The sequence below is a fragment of the Oryctolagus cuniculus genome, chromosome 3 (assembly GCF_964237555.1).
Source record: "Oryctolagus cuniculus chromosome 3, mOryCun1.1, whole genome shotgun sequence".
Taxonomy (NCBI): Eukaryota; Metazoa; Chordata; class Mammalia; order Lagomorpha; family Leporidae; genus Oryctolagus; species Oryctolagus cuniculus.
In genome coordinates this window covers 11,685,144-11,709,030 of record NC_091434.1, presented here as the reverse complement: position 1 = coordinate 11,709,030, position 23,887 = coordinate 11,685,144, and the positions used below count along the sequence as shown (strand labels likewise).

General features: G+C 43.1%; 1 protein-coding gene and 1 long non-coding RNA gene across 3 annotated transcripts in view; one reads left to right on the top strand and one right to left on the bottom strand.

Moving 5' to 3' along the window:
* The window catches only part of LOC127491686 (uncharacterized), a 49,723-nt gene that overhangs the window by 11,049 nt on the left and 14,787 nt on the right, over positions 1 to 23,887 (bottom strand). The window lies entirely within an intron of this gene.
* The window catches only part of COL4A3 (collagen type IV alpha 3 chain), a 153,291-nt gene that overhangs the window by 122,902 nt on the left and 6,502 nt on the right, over positions 1 to 23,887 (top strand). For both annotated transcript variants that reach the window (XM_051849085.2, XM_051849086.2), the window contains 11 exons: positions 64 to 203; positions 2,171 to 2,297; positions 3,220 to 3,300; positions 3,657 to 3,755; positions 3,953 to 4,000; positions 6,890 to 7,075; positions 7,571 to 7,701; positions 12,036 to 12,108; positions 18,019 to 18,090; positions 18,177 to 18,302; positions 19,439 to 19,537. In XM_051849085.2, coding sequence (XP_051705045.2) covers positions 64 to 203; positions 2,171 to 2,297; positions 3,220 to 3,300; positions 3,657 to 3,755; positions 3,953 to 4,000; positions 6,890 to 7,075; positions 7,571 to 7,701; positions 12,036 to 12,108; positions 18,019 to 18,090; positions 18,177 to 18,302; positions 19,439 to 19,537 — 1,182 coding nt within the window. The remainder of the gene's footprint in view (positions 1 to 63; positions 204 to 2,170; positions 2,298 to 3,219; positions 3,301 to 3,656; positions 3,756 to 3,952; positions 4,001 to 6,889; positions 7,076 to 7,570; positions 7,702 to 12,035; positions 12,109 to 18,018; positions 18,091 to 18,176; positions 18,303 to 19,438; positions 19,538 to 23,887) is intronic.

The window sequence follows — 23,887 nt, the reverse complement described above, 5'->3', positions numbered from 1 at the left end:
AAAAGTAGAAACTTCAAGATTCCCAGTGCTTATCTATTTACCTGATATCTTTCCTAATTTCAGGTTCTAAAGGAAAAAGGGGGACTTTTGGACTCCCAGGTCTGGCTGGAACACCAGGCCTGCCAGGTATTAGCGGTCTTCAAGGAGATAAGGGAGAGCCAGGTTATGCAGAAGGGACAAGGCCAGGACCACCAGGACCAAAGGTACATTGGTTACTGAAATATTCATGTTTTGTTGCTGGAGGGGACCCCTTGAAATATCAACAATGACCTAAATTCGATGTGGAAAGAGAAAATTTAAAACATTACTGTTCTTTCTTGGAGTTATTTGAATGTTTTCCTGTCTCCACATTTGAGGATGCCCATCACATAGCTTTCAACTTCTGAGAGGCTGAGCTACCAAGAAATTTCCCACACCATCCCTGCCATTTAAGTGTGCTGCCAGAAGGGGGCAACTACAGGCCCACACAACCTGACAGCTGACTGTTGGTTTTGTTTGTTTGGCTTTTTTCTTGATGCACAGACACTAGTTATGGACTTTTCTTGCACAGATTTGCAAAAAGAAATTTCCAAACTTTGTAATCCAAAACGCTTGTCTTATTAAGATACAGTAAGTAAATAAAATAACCTCTGAGCATCATTAAAAAACAAACGAAACCCTAAAATACATAGTTGTGTCTTTCTTAATTGTTCTAGAATGCCAAGTATTTCTATTCCATTACACGGAATATTTTTGTCTTGTCACAATGTTCTCAGTTCCAGTGCTGTCCAGTTGAGGTTGGATGCCACAGCCCTGGCTAGTGTGTTGTAAGAAGCAACAACCAAATATCTCAGGGGGATTTGGTAGCATTTTTGGGTTTATTTCCTTATAAATCTTTCTGTATATAGCAGTTATACGAAGAACTAAAGCTAGATCACTATAGAATAATTAACAGAAGTTCTCATGAGTAGGATTCCATGGATCTGTAAGAGAAACCCACTAATCTCCTGAAATTAAATGTAAAATGCATAATGCAAGTTTTTATAGGGGAAGAGTATTCTTCATCAGATTTTCAAGAACATGGAGCTCCAATACATAAAATTGTTACTTAGGGAAACTTCTCCCCTCTCTTTTGAGTTAATAAAGCGCCACATTTCCTGAAGATGTCCACCAACCACATTCTCCACTAGCAATTATTAAAACAAGAAAGAAAAAATTTTGATGCCACACAGCAGACCCAAGAAAGCAATTCTGTAATGCTTAAAAGCACAGGCAATTTTTCTTTGCCCTTTGTACTTAGGCAACGACGTGAAAACCAGCGAGAGTCTCTATCCAAAGAGATATTTTGACTTACATTTTTTTCTATTTTGACATATTACTTTGACCTATTTTACTTGGATTACATTAAATTGATCCAATTACAATTGATTACAATTCAACTGATTAACAGTTTCATTGAGATTTAGGATTTTCATAGGTAACCACCAGAAGAACTTTTTAAAAACTGTACATCGAACACAAAATGAGCTGAGTTTTTTTCATGTCAGCAAATCAGAGTCACAGAGTAGTACATTTTAATCAGCTACTGCGGACATTTTTAAGTCACCATTAAACCCATATGTTCCAGTTTATCATAAAACTGAAGTACAGACTTTGTAAATATTAGATCATTGTGGATGACATACAATTTTCTGCATGCACAGCATTTGTAGGAACCATTTGGTCTGTTTCCCACCCCCAGTCATCACACTTTGTAATTATACATTTGTGTGATGATTTACTGTCTATCTCCCCACTGGTCTCTGAAGCTCTGGCAGGGCAGAGGCTTAATGTGTCACAGATTTGGCAGCATAGGGTTCCTGTTACTTCCTGGCAGGTGGCAGCTCCATGGCTATGCAGCTTGTGGAGTCCCCGAGCCCCCGGGCTAAGAAGGACCCCACTCTTGGCTTCATGCTCTGCTGTTGCTGTCTTGAAATTTTGTAAAAATTGTTTTAAAGAGACAGTTTCATTTTCATTTTGTACTGGGTCCCCCCAAAACCATGTGGTCAACCTGTTCCCAGCTTCTATCATGGTACTGGCACAGAGCAGACACTGAATATGGACTGATGAGCACATACATACAGTTTATACGTAATTCTAACCACATATCCTGCTTATATGAGAATTTTAAAGGTGTTTGACTGACTTTAAGGGGGATCCAGGACTGCCAGGAGACGTGGGAAAGAAAGGAGAAAGAGGGCCACCTGGCCCACCCGGACATTCAGGGCCTGCTGGACCTGCAGGAGTCCCCGGGAGTCCCGGAAGCCCTGGCCTTCCAGGTGAGCCTTGGCTTTACAATTCTGAAACCCCGAAGAGTTAGGTGTGGTGTGACCCTCACCTCCTGGAATCATGATAGTAAGCACAAAGTTATTTAAGGCTTCATGCTCCATTGTTTTCATTCGACTGTGAGCTTCAAATCAAGACACTAAGAAACAGTGATTTAATCAAGAGCAGCCTAATGGGTGGACTGAAGTCTAAAAATCTGCTCCACTTAGCACAACTCCTGCAGTGCTGCCTCAACAAATTCGGCCTAGAGCCATGAAATGTTAGCTCATTGTACATCCTTGTGTTTGTATTACTTTGCGGAAGCTTCCAAGATAAGTATCAAAGCTTAACCAGTTTATCATCTCGCAGTACTGGTGGCTGGAAATCTGGGATCAAGGAGTTGGCAGGCTTAGTTATTTCTGAAACCTCTCTCCTTGTGATAGGTGGCTGAGCTCTCTCTGAATCTTCCCTCTGTGTGTTTGTGTCCTAATTTCTTCTAAAGACATCAGTTGCATTGGATTGGAGCCCACACTACTGACCTTATTTTAACTTAATGATCCGTTTATTCAGGCTTATTTTTTTCTTTATTTTGTTTTATTAAAAACACCTGCCAGGCTATTGAGTTGCAGCTTTGGGTCTTAATACCTAAGCAATCCGCTCAATACACTGAAAGGCCCAACAGATTTGCAGTAACTCCTCATTAAAACAACAGGTTGGCTGTTGAGTGGCCCATGTGGCTGATGGTCACAAAGGTCTGAAAACAGCTGGACACATCTGTGTGGTTCCCTGGGGAAAGAGCATTCAGGACAAAAGCCTGGGGTGGTGGGCCTCCTAAGGCCAGCTTAACACAGATAGACTGGAGGAACTGTTGCAGCCACTGTTGTAATCATTCGTTTTCCGGTGTCCTTTTTCCTTAGCCTCTCTCTTCATTTCTAGGAATGCCGGGTCCTGATGGTGAGATGGGGTCTAAAGGAATCAAAGGCTTCCCTGGACACCCAGGAATAAAAGGCCCTCCAGGTTTCATTCTTGCATTTGTTCTAACTCCTTTTCATGACAAGGAACCCTTCCTCCTGAGGTTAGAATCTCTGTGCACTCACTGCTCCATAGACAACAGTTCCCAGTTACTCAGGACCAAGACAAAAATGCAGAAAAGCATGCTTAAATATGTCTACCCATCTAATTCAAATATCTGCCAGTCTAAATGGACCAAAGTGAGAACTCTTATTATCATATTCAGGTGTGCAATTTTTCTCAATGTTAGCTTGGCAGAACTAAAGTTCTGAAAACTCAGCACCTTTACCGAGATTCCACTAGTAAGAAATAAGTCTTCTATTTGAATGCTGTGGTTTTAATTTTGGTTTTTGTTTGTTCAGGCCTTCCAGGATTCCCAGGATCTCCTGGGCCAGTGGGTATGAGAGGCAACCAAGGGCACGATGGAATCCCTGGTCCACCTGGAGAAAAAGGAGAAACAGGTACAACCTGCCCTTGGTCTCTGATCACTGACTTTATTTTGGATAGAATGATTAATGACATTATAATCATTTATTACTCCAGAAATTCTTCTCTAATAGAACTGACTACCTTTAACATGGGCTAGGTGTATGATTGTATGTGATACGCATGATATCAAATTAACCAAATATGAATATGCCAAAATTATCTTGTTCAGGTTTGCTGGGAGCCCATCCAGGCCCAAGAGGGCACCCTGGTGCTAAAGGTAAGCAGTTTTTCTTCTGTGAGTCAGTGATTCAGATTTCCAAGGACAGAATCCAGTCTAACATGCTTGATATATAACATGAACTAACGAAGTGAATTCAAGAAGTCCCGATGATAATGTGTTTATAGTCTTAATATTTGCTATAAAATGTTTATTATAATCACAACAAAGGGAACTAACAAGAAACTGTGATCCAATTTTGGGAGTTCCTTCTATGAAAATTTTAAAAAATAATTGTCATGTGTTTGCTTACTTGTTGTCAGCATGGTTTAAGTGCATCATCTCTAAGGAAGAAGGTGGAATTGGTGGCTTCCCCATGAGTGTCCCTCCCTACTATCCTGATATATACCAGTCCTTGCCCACCTTGTTATCTTCATAGTTCTTAACCCCACTCCCAGACTGAGCTTGTGGTCCATGCTCTTATTAAGAGTTACCCAGTAACTTAACATCTCAGACATGGCAATTCGCTGAACATATTATTTGAGCTATATGTGAGTTTTTGTTGTTGAACAGACAGCAGCTCTGGATTTCTCATGCCAGTGTTTTGCAGGATGAGCGGCTTCTTCATAGCTTCCATTTTGTCAAGAAACCTGCCAGAAGAAATATGCCTTTTTATTGAGCCTTTTCAGCTATGGGTCCTCTGGGGAGGAGTATTTTATACACGAAGAGGTCTCAACCCAGTGAACACCTATAATTACTGATGCTGATGGGAACCAGCAAAGAGTAGCCTGATGCTACTGGGAAACTGATGTGGACAGGGGCTGTATCTTGCCTAAGACATAGAGGACAAAAGTAGACAGGAATTTTCTTTTCCATTTTCTTAAGATTTACTTTTATTTAAAAGGCAGAGTTACTGAGAGGGATAGGCATAGGCATAGGCATAGGCATAGGCATAGGCATAGGCATGGGGGTGGGGAGAGAAAAGGAGAGAGAATCTTCCATCCACTGGGTCACTCCTCAAATGGCTGCAATGGCTGGAGCTGGGCTGATCCGAAACCAGGAGCCAGAAGCTTCTTCAGGGTCTTCCATGCAGGTGCAGGGAACCCAAGCATTTGGGCCATCCTCTACACTTTCCCAGGCCATAGCAGAGAGCTCCATTGGAAGAGCAGAAGCCAGGTCTCGAACTGGTGCCCACATGGGATGCCAGCTTTGCAGGCGACGGCTTTACCTGCTACACCACAGCGCTGGCCTCTCCATTTGTTTCTCGATGATCCAAGTGTCTTTCTGGTTGAGCTCAGTGTTTCCATGTCTCCCAAGCCCTTCCTTCCCCTCATCAGCATGAAACCTTTTCCTGATCCAAGATCTAGTTTTAAAATTGTGGTCAAAAGGAGAGTCTCTTTTGGCTCATATTCATTGGTTAAGCTCACCATTAAATCTCTTGGTGTAAGAACATGTTAGCATTTATTTGGAAATCAACTTTGATAAAAAGAGGATCATACCTAAGGTTAAAAAAAGCCTCAAAAATAACCAATAGCGGCCGGCGCCGCGGCTCAATAGGCTAATCCTCTGCCTTGAGGCGCCAGCACACTGGGTTCTAGTCCCGGTTGGGGTGCCAGATTCTGTCCCAGTTGCCCCTCTTCCAGGCCAGCTCTCTGCTATGGCCTGGGAGTGCAGTGGAGGATGGCCCAAGTGCTTGGGCCCTGCACCCCATGGGAGACCAGGATCAGTACCTGGCTCCTGGCTTCGGATCAGCGTGATGCGCCAGCCGCAGCGGCCATTGGAGGGTGAACCAATGGCAAAGGAAGACCTTTCTCTGTTCTCTCTCACTATCCACTCTGCCTGTCAAAAATAATAATAATAATAATAATAATAACCAATAGCCTAATTACATAGGTAAATACTTACATGCTTCAATTGCTCTAGGATAAGAAATAAAGAGAAGAGTTCATTAGTTCTCCCAAACCCTAAAAATAAATCATATTGCAGAACAAGCAATCATGTTAATGAACATGGAATGTACCATCCAAGACACCTCTGAACTTCTCGTCATTGCCATTCAAAGACAACACTCCAGAACCTGATGTGAGCTAAGGTCATCTCAACACTGGTCAAAGAGCACATCCGTGCAATGTGGGTAGACACAGGGCTAGAGATTTAGTGTCCACCCATCTTATCTTCTTCATCCCTCTAAGTCTTTACCACACGATGTCCCAAGTCCTTCCCATGAGCCACCAGCCTCGCCCTCATCCCTGCCACTTGCTGTTTCTAGAATAACAAAGAGAAAGGAGAGAGAAGAGAGAGATATTTTCAAGTCACATAATGTTTTTCCTTCATGAATGTCAAAGCATCTTTGAAGGTTTCTGAAATGAAAAATATTAGTATTAAGTTATAGCCTCTTTGGGGTCTTCTGTGGCAAGTCCAAACCTTCAACCCCATTTGTCTCTCCCAGAGACATCATGGGAGAGAATTACCCAGAGGACAGGATAAGGGTGGCAACTTTGTTGCTTTTTTGTCTAGGTTTAGTCCAACATTACTTCAGATGCACACAGCAGTGCCACCAAATTTAGCTTTTTATGCACCACTGAATTGTAGGTGAACTAAATCATGTCATTGTAATTAAAGTTCATCAGATATTAATACTTGCAGCTTGCATTTAAGTAATGCATCAGAGTTCATAACACTTCAGAATTTTCATCAATATACTCATATTATCTCACTGTACCTTAAAAAAACTGAACTGGGACAGGTATTACCTGCATTTTTAAAATAGGACAACAGAGAGGGATAATAGAGAAATGATTTTGCTAATATCAAATGGCCAGTTGGAGGGTGAGCTGAGTCTGAACTCAATTCCTATAAACCTAGATTTCACTTACCAACCTCTTTAAAAAAATGTCTACATGATTAAACTGTAGGAACATTTTCAAAACTGAGCCTTCTCCTCTGCAGGGGCCAAAGGAGACAGGGGAGCTCCCGGCTTGCCCGGCCCGCCTGGCAGGAAAGGGTCCATGGGAGATGCAGGGCCTCAAGGACCCACAGGCACAGCAGGACTCCCAGGGCCACCAGGCCTGCCTGGCGCAATCATCCCTGGCCAGAAAGGAAATCAAGGCCCACCCGGCTCAAGGGGAAACCCAGGTAGAGGGTTTACTTTTACACAAAATTAAAGAATGAGAATAATGTTTGATCCCTGAGATTCTCAACCTTCTCCCTATGTTACTCCTGTTGCTTCTTTTTCCCTGGCCTTCTCCATTCTTCCCATACCCACTCATCCTGGCCTGGAGTTCAGCTCAGCTGTTGCTGGTGTGGAGACAGAGTGGCCTGTTTGAAAATTTAGTAAATACCAAGTCAATGCTCCTACAAGAGAGAGATCTGTATTTGCTGGACTCCTTCTATGCATCAGGTCCCAGGCACAGGCCCAGACCTTTATCAGGCAGAAGCAGTTCCTGCTGGTACCAGGGCTTCCTGGCATTATCTCGGTCTGTCTTTGCCACAACCCTGTCATTCCCCACATAGAAAAGAGCATCTATGGTCATGATAAGGCACAGGGCTTGCAGTTGGTTTGTGTGGATCACTGATAGAAACTTCCAGACTCCCTTACTGACAACACTGATAGACTCTTTGTGAATTCAGGTGAACCTGGTCCCCCAGGACCTCCAGGGAGTCAGGTAACAGGCATAAAAGGAGACAAAGGATTTGTGGGCCACCCTGGTCCAAAAGGTCCACCTGGAACTATAGGAGATATGGGACCGCCAGGTCATCCGGTGAGTGTAGAAAATTACTTTCATATGATTATATATAATTAATATGTAATTGATATTGTTATATTGCTAAATATTCTATAATATTGCCATAGTTAATATTTGTTGTATGTTATATTACATATTGTAAGTATTATTAAAATTGACATTACCGTCGAGTATTAGTCCACTGTTGTAAATCTGTTGAGTGGCTCATGTGGCTGATGTTCACAAATGTCTGAAAACAGGATTGGATGTACAGCAGCAACAGTTTTTCCTTTGTGATGCAACTGTGCAGTGTGCCTAAGGTATACAGAGTCTAGAAAGTTTGGGAAATCAAAGAATCTTAAGAATTGGAAATATTTGGCCTCTAGGACGCCTCTAAAAGTTTGCTTTATATGGGACTCACCTCTACAGAAGTCCTGACCTTGCTTGTTTAGGATCTGAACAGTTCAAGAATGGACTCTTCGAAAGGCAGCTGTGAGTTTAGAATTGTTCTAAATGACATTGTCATTTTCTCCTCTCTAGCAATATGCCATACCAGTGATCTGTACTATCCTATAATGTCTGACTTACTCCCCTCAACATACCTTCCAACGTTTGTAAATAGCTATCATTTCTTTCCAATTGTTTTCCTACTGGATAATTACCTGATTCTTTCTAATTCAGTTTAACCACTCATGAACCATGCCTCCATTCTGAATAGATCCTAGTTTGCCAGTATCTCCCCTTAAAATGCAGCTCCAAGGACGAACAGAAGTGAGCACTCACCTTTGAAGTGAGTGGCTAAAGGAGAGAAGATCTTATTGTCTGGAGACCACCACACCAGGAATCTAACCTGTAATTCCACTTGGGCTCTCCGGCTGCCCCAGCACCACACTATTATCACACATTGACCTCATTGTCAGCGAAAGCCCGTGTGCTTTGTCCTCATGAGTTTCTACTAAGTTTTCTCCATTATTTCCTGTCTTTTTTGTTGTTGAGGTTACTTTGTGCCATAAATGCAGAACTTTTACAAGTATCTTTCTCAGATGTCATCTTGTTCCCATGCTCCTAGTCTAAGATCCCTCCAGATACTATCCCTAGCTTCTCTTAGCAGCATATTTGATAAGCCAGTTCCTCTGTTTACATAAAACACTGGGAATAGCTGTTGAACAGATGAGAGTGGTTCAGCAATTATTATTGAGTGTCCTGCCCGAACTGATGGATAGAAAATAAAAGGGTACAGGGCTTTCCCTGCAGGAGCCCACACTACGGTGAAGGGTGGCAGAGAGGGAGACAGGTCATTGCCACACTGTGTGGTCAGAGGAATGGCAGAGGGCTGCGAAAGAACACTTAATCCGGTCTGTGGAGGGAAGGGAGACCTCTCTCCTGGAGAAGAAGGTGTCTGGCCTGAGTCTTGAAGGATGTAAAAGCATTAGCCAGGAAAACAAGAAAAGCAGAGGCTAAGAGGACAGGAGTTTTCAGAGCAAACAGATGAGGATGCACATGTGAGTGACCCAACACATGTTCTCTATCTCTGGAGTCCAAGGTGGGAATCAGGATACTTGACAAGGAGGCTAGAGGGTTCGTAGAAATCAGGAAGGTTTCCTATGTGAAGAAGCACGGCATTATTGTTTATTTAAGAAACATTTACAAGCAGCTCAGTGTGCCCAGAGTTCACTCTCCAGGTTGGAATTAGTCCCTTACTGAGCTGCCTTTTGATCTGCGCATGCACCAAGCTCTAAAGCCTTCCTGGGTGCCCAGCGCAGCAGCCACAGAGACACAGTGGAGAGACCTGTGCTTCAGTGATTCCTAGGGAGTTACATCTATGCTGTACCTCAGACTTCCTCCTCTACTAGGCTCTCAGTGGCAGGCAGCGAGGTACTCTGGCATGGCTTCTTGTAGGAATCATCTATGCTCTCTTGGTATTTGGTTTCTAGAATCAACCTTATATATATATATATTTTTTTTTTACAGGGGCACTATTTCCTGGCCAGGTGGGACTTGGCCACAAAGGAGACCCCCTCTTTTTTTATTTTTTTTTTAATTTTTGACAGGCAGAGTGGACAGTGAGAGAGAGAGACAGAGAGAAAGGTCTTCCTTTTGTTGTTGGTTCACCCTCCGATAGCCGCTGCGGCCGGCACGCTGCGACCGGCGCATCACGCTGATCCGAAGCCTGGAGCCAGGTGCTTCTCCTGTTCTCCCATGGGGTGCAGGGCCCAAGGACTTGGGCCATCATCCACTGCACTCCCGGGCCACAGCAGAGAGCTGGCCTGGAAGAGGTGCAACCAGGACAGAATCCGGCACCCCGACCGGGACTAGAATCCGCTGTGCCGGCGCCTCAAGGTGGAGGATTAGCCTAGTGAGCCATGGCGCCGGCCATAATTTTTTTTTTTAATTTTCTCATCTCCAGTATGTAGATGTCATTCATGTCTTCCGTGATTCTTTGGAAGTTGCCAACAATCCTATAGTCCCATCTAAACTCCTCCTACATCAGGCTCGGAAATGTGATTTTCATTTACATCTTCTGGGGACATTCACAGTCATAGGCTTCTACATTTGCACTTGAAAGATAATTTTTCTCTTTTTTTAAGATTTATTTATTTATTTATTTGAAAGGTAGAGTTACAGAGAGAATGAGAGCCAGAGAGAAAGATCTTTACTCCCCAAAGGTTCACTCATGAAATGGCCACAATGGCCATAGCTGAGCTGATCCAAAAGCAGGAGCAAGGAGCTTCTTCTGAGTCTCCCACATAGGTGTCGGGGCCCAAGCACTTGGTCCATCTTCCACTGCTTTCCCAGGCCATAGCTGAGAGCTGGATTGGAAGAGGAGCAGCAGGGACATGAACCAGTGCCCATACGGGATGCTGGCGCTACAGGCAGAGGCTTAGCCTACTACGCCACAGCATTGACCCTGAAAGATAATTTTTCTAAATTGGCAAAATTGGCTCTCTCCTTTCTCAGGACCCTTCCCTCCCCTTCTAAGGGCTGGAGCTGGCACCAGGCCCTCCACGCTAGTTACTTTCTCAGGAGAACAACCCACATCTCAGAAGCCAGTGAGTCTGTTTGCTCTCCTTCCCTTTGGACCTCATTCCACCTTATCCAAGCAATAGGACAGTCCCTTCCTGTTCTTGCTCTAAAACCAGCTGGCTCAATGACCAGTTTTGTTCTCAGCATTTTTCATGAACTTCAGCTCATTGTTGCTGAGTACCAGTGCTGTGTCTCAATTCAAATGGACTGAGAGTAGACATAACACATATTTTGACATGCAGTTCTTTTCAAGAAGTCCTGTTTTCTGCTCCTTCCTCCTGTGGATGCACTTGAGGATCCCAGGAGTACAAGAGCAACTAATGTGAACCTCAAAGGAGGAAGTGCTCCTCCTCACTCGGATCCTTGTTTCTTTGCCAAATGTGGCTGTCAAAACCTCTATCCTGGGGCCAGCGCCATGGCTCACTTGGTTAATCTTCTGCCTGCGGTGCAGGCATCCCATATGGGCTAGTCCCGGTTGCTCCTCTTCCAATCCAGCTCTCTGCTGTGGCCCGGGAGGGCAGTGGAGGATGGCCCAGATGCTTGGGCACCTGCACCCACATGGGAGACCGGGAAGAAGCACCTGGCTCCTGATCGGCGTAGCTCCGGCCGTGGCGGCCATTTGGGGAGTGAATCAACAGAAGGAAGACCTTTCTCTCTCTCTCTCACTGTCTATAACTCTACCTGTCAAACAAACAAACAAACAAACAAAACCCTCTATACTGACAATCCCCTTACACCCCCATCCCCGCATCCCCGGACAAGTTATTTCTCTAGCCTCTCTAATCATGGGTAATTTATGCATCTGCCAGCTTAGATTGATGCTTGAGTGCTATGATTCAACAAGGGCTCCATTGTTATTGCAAGAGTTACAAATCCAATCTCTCTCTCTCCAATCTCTATCTCCCTCCCTCTTTCTCTCATCACTATGTCTCTTCCTTTCTGTAACACTGCTTTTCAAATAAACAAAATAAACATTTTTTAAAAGTCACAAACCTGAATAATTTTCAGGGTGTCAGTCTGGTGCCTGAAGGGTCCCCAGTATTGGGTGGTTCCATTTAGGACACAGAGCATCTCACTTTATTCAACACTAAGACAACATACACCAACATCAGAAGGTATGCTTGCTGTTGAGTTTAAGGGCAGGATTTATTTTATTTTTCTTATAACACACTTGAGAAAAGATCTAGGTGTTAAAGACAGGTGAAACACAAGTTATGTCTCTCAACTTCAGTTCATTGTCATCCAACATAATATTTTATCCTATTTTCTTTGAAAACACTGCCGTGAGTGCTACAATTAAAAAAAAAATTTGTCTGTGGCTCTTTTCCTTTTTATTTGACATATAGGGAGCGCCTGGTGCCCCTGGACTTCCAGGGCTCAGAGGTGATCCTGGCTTCAGAGGATTTCCAGGCATGAGAGGTACTGTCTTTATGCACTGCCCCTTGCATGCGAATATGATTACAAGTAATTCATACTTCAGGACACACGAATGATTACTGAGCCCCTGTGGTCACCACAGACGGTTGGGGTTAGTATAAGCAGGACCTCAGTGTGAGCGAGGAGGATTTCTCTAGCTTCCAACTTCATGGGGCTTAAAAACTAAACTTGTTATTTAAAGGTGGAAACTAGAAAAAGCTAGAAACAGAGAGTTGAAAGTGAGTACCTTTGAGAGTACTGATACTGTTATAAGTATGCTATCATTTTAATAAGGTTTTAAACATGTGACACATTGTCTTGGCTTGTTAATTTCCCTAGCATTTCTTTTGTATGACCAGAAATGTATTATCACAGAGATGCTAAATAAAAAGCATATTCAGCGTGAACAAAGCCACATGTCCATGCAGGAAGTTTTTCTAGTTTTGAGAAAAGGTGAGGTAGGTTTTATTAAGGGAGATCCTCTTCAATGCTCTCAACTACTGGCATTTTAAGAACAAATCAGCGAACAATAAATCAAAGCATCGATTCTAAGGAACCTCACTAGACACTGGGTGGCTTGGCAGGTAGCCTATGGAAAATTACTGACATCCATCACCTCCCCAAGCCTCCGAATCAAAAGATGTAACCTTTGAAAACTGGATAAAGAGCCGGCGCCGTGGCTCAATAGGCTAATCCTCCACCTTGCGGCGCCGGCACACCGGGTTCTAGTCCCGGTTGGGGCGCCGGATTCTGTCCCGGTTGCCCCTCTTCCAGGCCAGCTCTCTGCTATGGCCAGGGAGTGCAGTGGAGGATGGCCCAGGTGCTTGGGCCCTGCACCCCATGGGAGACCAGGAAAAGCACCTGGCTCCTGGCTCCTGCCAGGATCAGCGCGGTGCGCCGGCTGCAGCGGCGGCCATTGGAGGGTGAACCAGCGGCAAAGGAAGACCTTTCTCTCTCTGTCTCTCTCTCACTGTCCACTCTGCCTGTCAAAAAAAAAAAAAAAAAAAAAAAAAAGAAAACTGGATAAAGACTCCAGTGAAGAAAATTTGGAAAAATAAACAATTAGAAGGGATATTCTTTTAAAAATTATTTGAGTGGCAGAGAGACAGACAGCAGACAGATAGGCAGAGAGCCCCCCATCTACTGGCTCACTCTTCAAATGCACGCAGTGGGAACTCAATTCCTATCTCCCATGTAGGTGGCAGGGACCCAGTACTTGAGCCATCATGGCTGCCTCCCAGAGTATTAGTAGGAAGCTGAAATCATGAGAGGAGCCAGGATTCAACCTAAGCATTCTGATATGGGATGCAGGTATCTTAACCAGTGTCTTAACCTTTATGCCACTTGGCCTGTAAAGTGTGTTGTCTTAAAATCAGTTTTTAAAAATATATTGCAGGGCTAGTATTGTGGCACAGTAGTTTAAGCTGGACTTGCCAGTGTTGGCATCCCACATGGGTGCCAGTTCACGTCCTGGCTGCTCCACTTCTGATTCATCTCCCTGCTAATGCGCCTGGGAAAGCAGCAGAAGATGGCCCAAGTCCTTCTTGGGTCCCTGCACTCACAAGGAAGACCCAGATGGAATTCCAGATTTTGGCCTGACCCAACTCTAGCCATTGTGACCATGTGGGAAGTGAACCAGTGGATGGAAGATCTCTCTCTCTCTCTAATTTTGCCTTTCAAATAAATAAATAATCCATAAAATATATTCAGCTACTCTTGGAATTTCAGAATAAGATCATCAGCTGATATTACTGATCAATTTGTACTTCTCTATTTAGAAATTTTTAATCTCCAAAAGGATAAACATTTAGGCTTCTTCTGGTATACATAAGAGTACTTCAAAACCCTCATGAAAGTGAAATTAAAAGATGAGCTTATTTTGGTATAAGCATTTTTGCATAATTTCTTCATAATACATTTTTTTAACTTTTATTTAATGAATATAAATTTCCAAAGTACAGTTTATGGATTACAATGGCTTCCCAACCCATAACTTCCCTCCCACCCACAACCCTCCCCTTTCCCGCTCCCTCTCCCCTTCCATTCACATCAAGATTCATTTTCAATTCTCTTTATATACAGAAGATCAGTTTAGCATATATTAAGTAAAGATTTCAGCAGGTGCACCCACATAGATATTTTTGTAAACTTCTTGAAGACCCTTAATATACCTGGATTTAAAAAATTTTTGCATAAAAATAAACCATTAAATTCCATTTTTCATTTTTTAGGTACTTTCATGTTCATGGATATAAACCCTAACACCTTCCTCAAGTTTTCATATCAAATGGATAATTTATAAAGTAGGGTTGATATCATAATTATTTTGCTACATTTCTTCTTTTAATAACATGGTTAGTATCTAAATGTTAAGTAATCAGAGGTAATATTTGTATTATTTTGATAGTCTTTTTTGTTTTTTATTTATTTGAAAGGCAAAGTTACAGACAGAGGTGAAGAAAGGGGGGGAGAGAGAGAAAGCAAGAGACAGAGAGAGAGAGAGAGGAGGGGAGGGGAGGGGAGGGAAAGGGAAAGGGAAAGGGAAAGGGAAAGGGAAAGGGAAAGGGAAAGGGAAAGGGAAAGGAAGGGAAGGAAAGGAAAGGAAAGAGAGTCCTCCATCTGCTGGCTCACCCAAATGGCTGCAATGGCCAGGGCTGCGCCAGGCTGCAGTCAGGCACCCAGAGCTTCTTCCAGGTCTCCCATGTGGGTACAGGGGCCCAAGCACTTGGGTCATTTTCCACTGTTTTCCAAGGTAAATTAGCAGGGAGCTGGATCATAAGTGGAACAGCAGGGTCTCTAGCCAGCATTGCAGGTGGATGCTTAATATGCTATGCCACAACACTGGTCCCTTTGAGATTCATTAAAAAAGAGTATTTCTGCAAATAGAAGTCTATTGGTAATCTTTTTTTACAGAAGTAAAAGATTACACTTAGAAAAGCAATCTTGGCAGTTTGTACACTGTCGCTCCCCGTCTTCGTGGAGGAACAACACAGGACCCTGCGCTGTTCTTTCGTCTGCTCGGCCCTCCCCGGGTTTGCTGCTGGTTCTTCCCGGGTTGGCTACCATCCCTTCCACCTCCGTGGAAGGGCAGTTCCCCCTGGCCACATTCCCCACTTCCGCAGGGGAGCGGCACACCGCCGACCGGCTCTTCTCGGGGGCTGCACAGGTGTTCCTTCAGCTAGATGTTCCCCTTAGATGTTCCTGGTGCATGCCGTCTCTCTCCTCCTTTATAGTCCTTCTCTGCCAATCCCAACTCGGCTGCCCACACGCCGAGTACGCTGCTCTCCAATCAGGAGCAAGTCCTACAGTTAATTGGTTGAACTGGAGGCAGCTGTGCGGAAGCTGTTTACTTCTCTCCCAGCGCCATATTGTGGGAGAGCAGATGCATAGAATAAGTCTTAATTCCAGTAACTCAGTCTAGTCCGGTCTGCTCCCCACAGATCCCCCTTTCTTTTTATTTTTGGCGTTGATATGCGCCTGTCTTCGGTGTCCCGCGGCACACACTCTGCTCTACTTGCTAGAGTTGCCACAGGCTCTTACAAGTCCTATCAATCAGGCAAACCGAATCCGGGTCCTCTCTTCGCCATGTTGTGAGGAGGTTTTTAGGCGCTGATGCGTGCCTGTGTTCGGTGCCCTGCAGCGCATGCTTTGCTCTGCCTGCAGGGGCTTACAAGCTCTATCAGGCAAACCGAATCCAAGCCTTCTCATTGCCTTTTTGTGGGGAGGCCTTACTGATGTTAATTCGTGCCTGTCTTCGGTGACCTGCGGCGCATAAGCTGCTAGCCGCCGCAGGTGCTCATCATGCTCATCGCCTCACTTAATCAGGCAGACCAAATCCAAGCTCTCACAGTGCAGTGTTGTAGGGAGGCCTTTCTATTTTTCTATTTCTCTATCTCCGGGCATTCCTATTTCTCCCATTTTACTTCTATCTTCCAGCATTCCTATTTCTCTCACTTTGCTTCTAAACTTCTATTTCTCTTATCCCTGCAGCTTCCCGGCTGCGCCCGCCCCGAGGCTGCTTCTCGGCAGCTTTCCGGCTCTGAGCCACTTCAGCCCGCATCTCTCTCATCTGCGCGGCTCGGCTTTGCGCGGCTTGGCTTCGCGGGCTCTGCGGTCTCCACGCCCTTCGCGTCTGCACCACGGCCTCACGCCAGCCCCGTTCCCTATCTATTCACGCCCCGTGCTCTCTCTGCACGCAGCGGCTTCCGCGAGTAACACAGCGTAGCTTACGTGTCCGCCACTAGCATTCAATCTAAGTTCCCCGGGCTAGCCTGGCGAATTCAACCCAGCATACGTCTCCGCCCCATGATTTGGCTTCCCGTCCTTTGCTCCCCGGGCTAATCAGACGGATCCCAATCTGGCTCACGTTTCAGCTTCTGGTTTCAACTTTTCGCCCCCTATTCCCGGGCTAACTTGAGAACCCCAAAGTGGCTTTCGTTTCAGCCTCGGCCTGCCCCCCGCGGCTTCAATTTCCCTAACACTTTTCTCTACCCGGTATGTTTCCCCAAGCTTTCCTCCAACGACATTCCTCCCTCATTTCTCCTGGCCTCTCCCCACAGTCCGTATCCAAGTCTAAGTTTCTTATAGGTTTCACTTTCACTTTCAACCTGCAGTCCGTATCTGAGTCCAAGCCTCCTCCAGGTTTCACTTTCGCTTTCAGTCTCCTAGCTTCCCCGCCATAGTCCGCATCTGAGTCTACGAAAGCTTTCACTTTCGCTTTCAATCCTAACTTCTTTCCCACAGTCCATATCCGAGTCTATGCCTAGGCTTTCAATAGCTTCTTCCGGCACCTAGGCTCTCTGCTAGTCTCTCTCTCCGGTATTTTCCTACTTCTTCCCGTTTCTTCCCTCCTAAGTTTGCTATCCGTCCTAGGTTTCCTATCCGAGTCACGGCACCATTATGTCGCTCCCCCTCTTCATGGAGGAATGACACTAAACCCTGCCTAGGCTTCATATCCGAGTCACGGCACCATTATGTCGCTCCCCGTCTTCGTGGAGGAACGACACAGGACCCTGCGCTGTTCTTTCGTCTGCTCGGCCCTCCCCGGGTTTGCTGCTGGTTCTTCCCGGGTTGGCTACCATCCCTTCCACCTCCGTGGAAGGGCAGTTCCCCCTGGCCACATTCCCCACTTCCGCAGGGGAGCGGCACACCGCCGACCGGCTCTTCTCGGGGGCTGCACAGGTGTTCCTTCAGCTAGATGTTCCCCTTAGATGTTCCTGGTGCATGCCGTCTCTCTCCTCCTTTATAGTCCTTCTCCGCCAATCCCAACTCGGCTGCCCACACGCCGAGTACGCTGCTCTCCAATCAGGAGCAAGTCCTACAGTTAATTGGTTGAACTGGAGGCAGCTGTGCGGAAGCTGTTTACTTCTCTCCCAGCGCCATATTGTGGGAGAGCAGATGCATAGAATAAGTCTTAATTCCAGTAACTCAGTCTAGTCCGGTCTGCTCCCCACAGTACACAACATAGCAAATGTTCTCGATGAGTTCCTGGAAGCTCCTGACATGGAACTATATGCTACAGATAAAGCTAGAGTAATAAGCTGAGAGGGATATAGATAACACTGACAATCAAGCAACAAAAATTCACTAGTAAGTGTTAAAATCATCTTTAATATTAAATTTAAATTGTTTTTTTTAATTCAGAAAGTGAACTCCTTCCCTTTCAATGCTAAATACAACCTCTTAATGCCTATTTTTGGAGTATATTTATTTAGATACTGATTAAACAGGATTGATTAGGTCCAAATGAAATGCTAGATCCCACATGAATATAATTTGGTTGTAGCCACTGTCATAGAACCAATGTAGCATAACCTCCAATCATAACTTCCTTTATCATTAGAGATCATTATTAACCAGCAGAGCTAAGAAACCCACTGTTTCAGATGGAATCACATTGCCTTTTTTTTTAAGGAGAGAAAGGTAATCCAGGATCCCCAGGACCAACTGGACCACCAGGGCCAACTGGGCCAAAAGGACCACCTGGTAAATGTATCTCCTTACTACTGTTCTGCATGAAGAATGGATAGTAATTCATCAATGAAGCCATCTTCTTATGTTTGCGTCAATAGGTGTACGTGGAGACCCTGGCACACTTCAGATCATCTCCCTCCCAGGAAGTCCGGGGCCACCTGGCCCACCTGGAGAACCAGGGATGCAAGGAGAACCTGGCCCACCAGGGCCACCAGGAAGCCCAGGTGTGAGAGTGGCAGCATTGACTTGGTTCATCAGCAAGTCATTGAGCCAAAATACCTGTAAAGAGCTTTGAAAGCAAATGATATAATTTCATGGAAAATATTAAACATTACAGAGTGGTGTTTTTCTTACAATAGTCTTGGGATTGAACTAATTTTACTTCTTGACAATCAAGTCTCTGGTATCTATTGAAGTATTATATGTAGCATAAACTTTAGTAAATACAGTATAAGGTACTATGTTTCATTTTTTTGTTTTTATTAAGGTTAAGGTATTATATCTATCTCCCTAGAAAACTGTCAGTCCTGGAACTCTGACAGTTTCTAAATGATTGGTCTGAACATGCCTGAGTTCTGTGAATTCATACTTGACTAACACTTTCTACAGCTAAGTGTTAGAGAAAATGATTTCGAAATCCTTTCAAAATATTGGTGTTTGAAAACTGAACTAACCCCTTTGTATAGTCCTACCATATTGTAGTACATTTCTGATTGGAAGTATTATGCTCTAGTAAGTGTCTGAATCACCTGAGAGATGAGAGAGATATTATTTATGTTTAGTCGATGCATGGGCATAATGAATTCTGGAAGAACATAAATTAAAATGGCAACATAATTTTAAATTGTTGTATTTCACATACCCATGGTTTATTTTTAAGAGTCTTTTCATTTTTAAATTTTTATTTTTTTATCTTTAGTTACTTGAAAGGCAGAAAGAGAAACAGCGATTCCCCATCTGCTAGTTCACTCCCCATTGCCCACAACAGCCAGGGCCAGGCCATGACAAAACCAAAAGCTAGGAACTCAACCTGGTTTCCCAAATAGGTGATATGGACCCAATACTTGAGCCATAACTGCTGCCTCCCAGTGTACACATTAGCAGGAAGATGGAATAAAGAGTGCAGCCAGGATTCAAACCCAGTCACTCCAACATGGGATGCAGGCATACCAAGTGGCATGTTAACTACCACACCAAACGCCTTTCTTAGTAAAGTTGGGTAACCAACCATCATTCCAGCTTGCCCACCACTGAGGAGCTTCCTGGAGTGCAGGAAAAGTCCCAGGCTAACTGGGATGGTCAGCCACCTTACCTCTATCCTGTTGTGATAAAATGCAATGCACTGTTGGTTTTTGCCTAGGACCTTGTGGGCCAAAAGGGAAACCTGGCAAGGATGGGAAACCAGGAGTTCCTGGACCAGCTGGAGAAAAAGGCAACAAAGGTTCTAAAGGAGAGCAAGGTAAACAATACGGCCAGTGCTTCCACCTGAAGGAGCGCTGTTTCCATACCCAGAGTGGTCCTGTTTGTGTGACTGCTAGAAAACCAAGGCTTTCAGTTTGTGTTGCTTAGATTGGATAAAAAGCAAGGGACCAAAGGTTCATTTGGAAGAAGATGGAAAATTGAGAATCACTGGAACACATGATTCTTCCTACCTCTTCCCTGGGCAGACACACTCCCAATTTCAACCTAATGCACAATTTAGTTTGAAGAAAAGTAGAACTAATAAAGTTGTAGTGGGTTTTCTATTTTCAGAAGAGCCAATTACTTATAGGAGTTGTTATTTAGTAACTACTTGTAGGAGAGGTTACCTAAACCCATAATTAGAAAAACATTATCTTTTTTAACTTTTATTTAATAAATGTAAATTTCCAAAGTACAGCTTATGGATTACAGTGACTTCCCCCGCCCCCACAACTTCCCTCCCACCCACAACCCTCCCATCTCCTGCTCCCTCTCCCATACCATCCACATCAAGATTCATTTTTAATTATCTTTATATACAGAAGATCAATTTAGTATATATTAAGTAAAGATTTCAACAGTTTGCACCCACACAGAAACACAAAGTGTAAAGTACTGTTGGAATACTAGCTATACCGTTAATTCACATAGTACAACAAATTAAGGACAGAGATCCTACATGGGGAGTAAGTGCACAGTGACTCCTGTTGTTGATTTAACAATTGACACTCTTGTTCATGGCATCAGTAATCACCTGAGGCTCTTGTCATGAGTCGCCAAGGCTATGGAAGCCTTTTGAGTTTGCCAACTCAGATCTTATTTAGACAAGGTCATAGTCAAAGTGGAAGTTCTCTCCTCCCTTCAGAGAAAGGTACCTCCCTCTTTGATGGCCCATTCTTTCCACTTGGATCTCACTCTCAGAGATCTTTCTTGGCTTTCCATGCCTAAAATACTCTCATGGGCTTTTTAGCCAGATCCGAATGCCTTAATGGCTGATTCTGAGGCCAGAGTGCTGTTTAGGACATCCGCCATTCTATGAGTCTGCTGTGTATCCCGCTTCCCATGCTGGATCGTTGTTTCCCTTTTTTATTCTATCAGTTAGTATTAGCAGACACTAGTCTTGTTTGTGTGATTCCTCTGAATCTTAATCCTATCATTATGATCAATTGTGAACTGAAAATGATCATTTTGACTAGTGAGATGGCATTGGTACATGCCACTTTGATGGGATTGAATTGGAATCCCCTGGCACGTTTCTAACTCTACCGTTTGGGGCAAGTCAGCTTGAGCATGTCCCAAATTGTACATCTCCTCCCTCTCTCATTCCCACTCTTATATTTAACAGAGATCACTTTTCAGTTAACTTTAAACACCTAAGAATAATTGTGTGTTAATTACAGAGTTCAACCAATAGTAATAAGTAGAACAAAAAAGAAAAATACTAAAAGGGATAAAGTATTAAGTTGTTCATAAACAGTCAGGACAAGGCTGATCAAGTCACTGTTTTTCATAGTGTTCATTTCACTTCAACAGGTTTCCTGTTTGGTGCTCAGTTGTCACTGATCAGGGAGAACATATGATATTTGTCCCTTTGGGACTGGCTTATTTCACTCAGCATGATGTTTTCCAGATTCCTCCATTTTTTTTTTTTTTTTGCAAATAACTGGGTTTCATTGTTTTTTACTGCTGTATAGTATTCTATAGAGTACATATCCCATAATTTCTTTTCCAGTCTACTGTTGATGGGCATTTAGGTTGATTCCAGGTCTTAGCTATTGTGAATTGAGCTGCAATAAACATTGAGGTGCAGACAGCTCTTTTATTTGCCAATTTAATTTCCCTTGGCTAAATTCCAACCATTATCTATGGTTTCTTTTTTATTTTTTAATTTATATCATTTCATTTAGGAACCACATGGCTTTTTTCTTTCTTTTTCTTGAGAAGCAGAAAGCAGACACAGACAGACATGGAAAGATAGCTCCCATCCATTGGTTTACTCTGCAAATGCCCACAATGCTCAGAACAGAGAGGGGACTAAGCCTGGAGCCAAGAACAAAATCTAGGTCTCCCATGCAGGTTACAGGAATCCTATCACTTGAACCATTACCTGCTGCCTCCCAGGGTGTACATTAACTGGTAACTGGAAGCTGGAATTAGAAGCAGAGGTGGGATTCAAACCAGTCTTAAGCACTTTGCCAAATGCCTCCTGCAGTGCACTTTAATTTTCTAGGATTTCAGTTATCATTGGTCAACTGTAGCCCAAAAATATTGTGGAAAATTCCAGGAATAAATAGTTCATAAGTTTTAAATGGCATACTGAGTTGTGTAATGAAATCTTTCAACACCCTGCTCCATCCTCCCTGAGATGTGAATCATCGTCTGTCCTGCATAGCCACACTATACACTACACCTGCCAGTTACTTAGTAGCATCTTGCTTATCAAATTAACAGAGATATTATAGTGCTTGTGTTCAAGTAACACTTATTTTGCTTAATAATGAGAAGCACAAAAGCAGTGCTACTGACAAGTCAAATATACCAGAGAGAAGCCATAATGTGCTTCTTTTAAGTATAGTCTCATTTCCACAAAAAGAAAGTTAAGTATAGTACAATAAGACACTTTGACAATCAGAGATCACATTCATCTAATTTAGCTATTTTAACTATCATATACTGTTAGAATTCTTCTAGTTTATTATTAGCTACTGTTAATATCTTACTATGCCTAATGTATAAATTACACTTTATCACAGATATGTATATGTAGGGGAAAAACAGTTTATATAAGGTTCAGTACTATCTATGGTTGTAGGCTAACTATAGTTCCATCCACAGTGGATAGAATATATCCTGCACAGATAAGGTTGACTACTCTACTAGTCAGTTCAGTGCTATGGGAGCCTCATAAGTATAATAAAAAGATCTAAGAGTCAGATTGCATTGGCACAACCTGATGGCCTTAGTCCCATTCTTGGAGATGTTGAAGTGTCTTGGATAGAGCACACATGCTTGCTTCCTATTTCTGTCCTGTTCATCAAAGCAATTTACAATTCCCGTAAACAGACTTTTAGAGGCATCATTTCCTTGGGGTCAGTTCTAGCCACTGTGAATGGGGGTAGGAGTGTGGAAAGTAAAGAATGCATGTCTTCCTTATCTATTAAAACTAAGAGAATTAAGGATTTTTCAAGTAAACATGAGATTGGAAATTTTGAATGTGGCTTCTTTTTGATTTCAAAGATCATATCAAAGTGCCTGGAGAATATAGGAGTCAGAATAATTCAGAGAATGAAAAAAAATATTGAGGCTTGTACAAATCTTTGTGAAAAATACTGACTTCTGAGTGAGGACTGAACTGTGACATGATTCCCATGGAATTGTTGTTTGGGGTCAACAGTATCTTCCTTGATGCTGTCTTCCTTGATCACAACAGTCTCCCCTCTCTCTTCATCTCCTTAGGCAATGACCAGTGGCCCAAATCAACTTGGGAGTTGGTCAGGGTGTGATGGCAGTGAAAACAGATTGAGCTGTCATAAATAATGGTTACCTGACAAAGAAGAGGAGAGAAGGATAGGGAAAATAGAGGAAGGATTATTCAATTGTCCTTATTAATAAAGGATAAGGGTTGGTTAGCCCACTCCAACTGCAAAGAAAACACAAGGCACAAAGAAGAGGAGAGAAGGATCGGGAAAATGGAGGAAGGATTATTCAATGGTCCTTATTTAATAAAGGACAAGGGTTGGTTAGCCCACTCCAACTGCAAAGAAAACACAAGGCACCTTATAAAAACCACTTACTTTGTAACTTAAATGAATAAAAGAAACTAACTCACAGTAAAAAAAAAAAAAAAAAAAAAGTCTTTTCTATCATATTTGCCTTACTAATTGATCAAAAAAGTTTCTTGATGTATACATCTTTAAAGTTCCTTACATGCTTTCTACTATAGTAAATCAGGCTTCTCAAACATCATTAATTTTTTAGCATCTCCTTAAATAAATATCCAAGTTGTAGACATTTGAGTTGATTTCTTTCCCCCCACATTGTGAGAGGATATTCATTTGTTTGTAAAAGACATACCAAAAGACCTACTAGAAGGCCATTGTGCTAAGCATCATAGAGAAAATCTGACGTCAAAAAATTCATAAGACATACACAAATGTTTCCAATCAGAGAAACTATGTGGTAAGTTGGTTAATATTTAATAATACTATATTGTATGTCCCTTTTACAAATTATCTGTGGAATTTCTCTCCATATTTGGGGTCAAACACAAATATAAAAGCATTTAATCAGTTAATTAATCAAATTTTTGAAAACAAGTTTGAGTTTGTTTTTGTGTTGACATTCATAT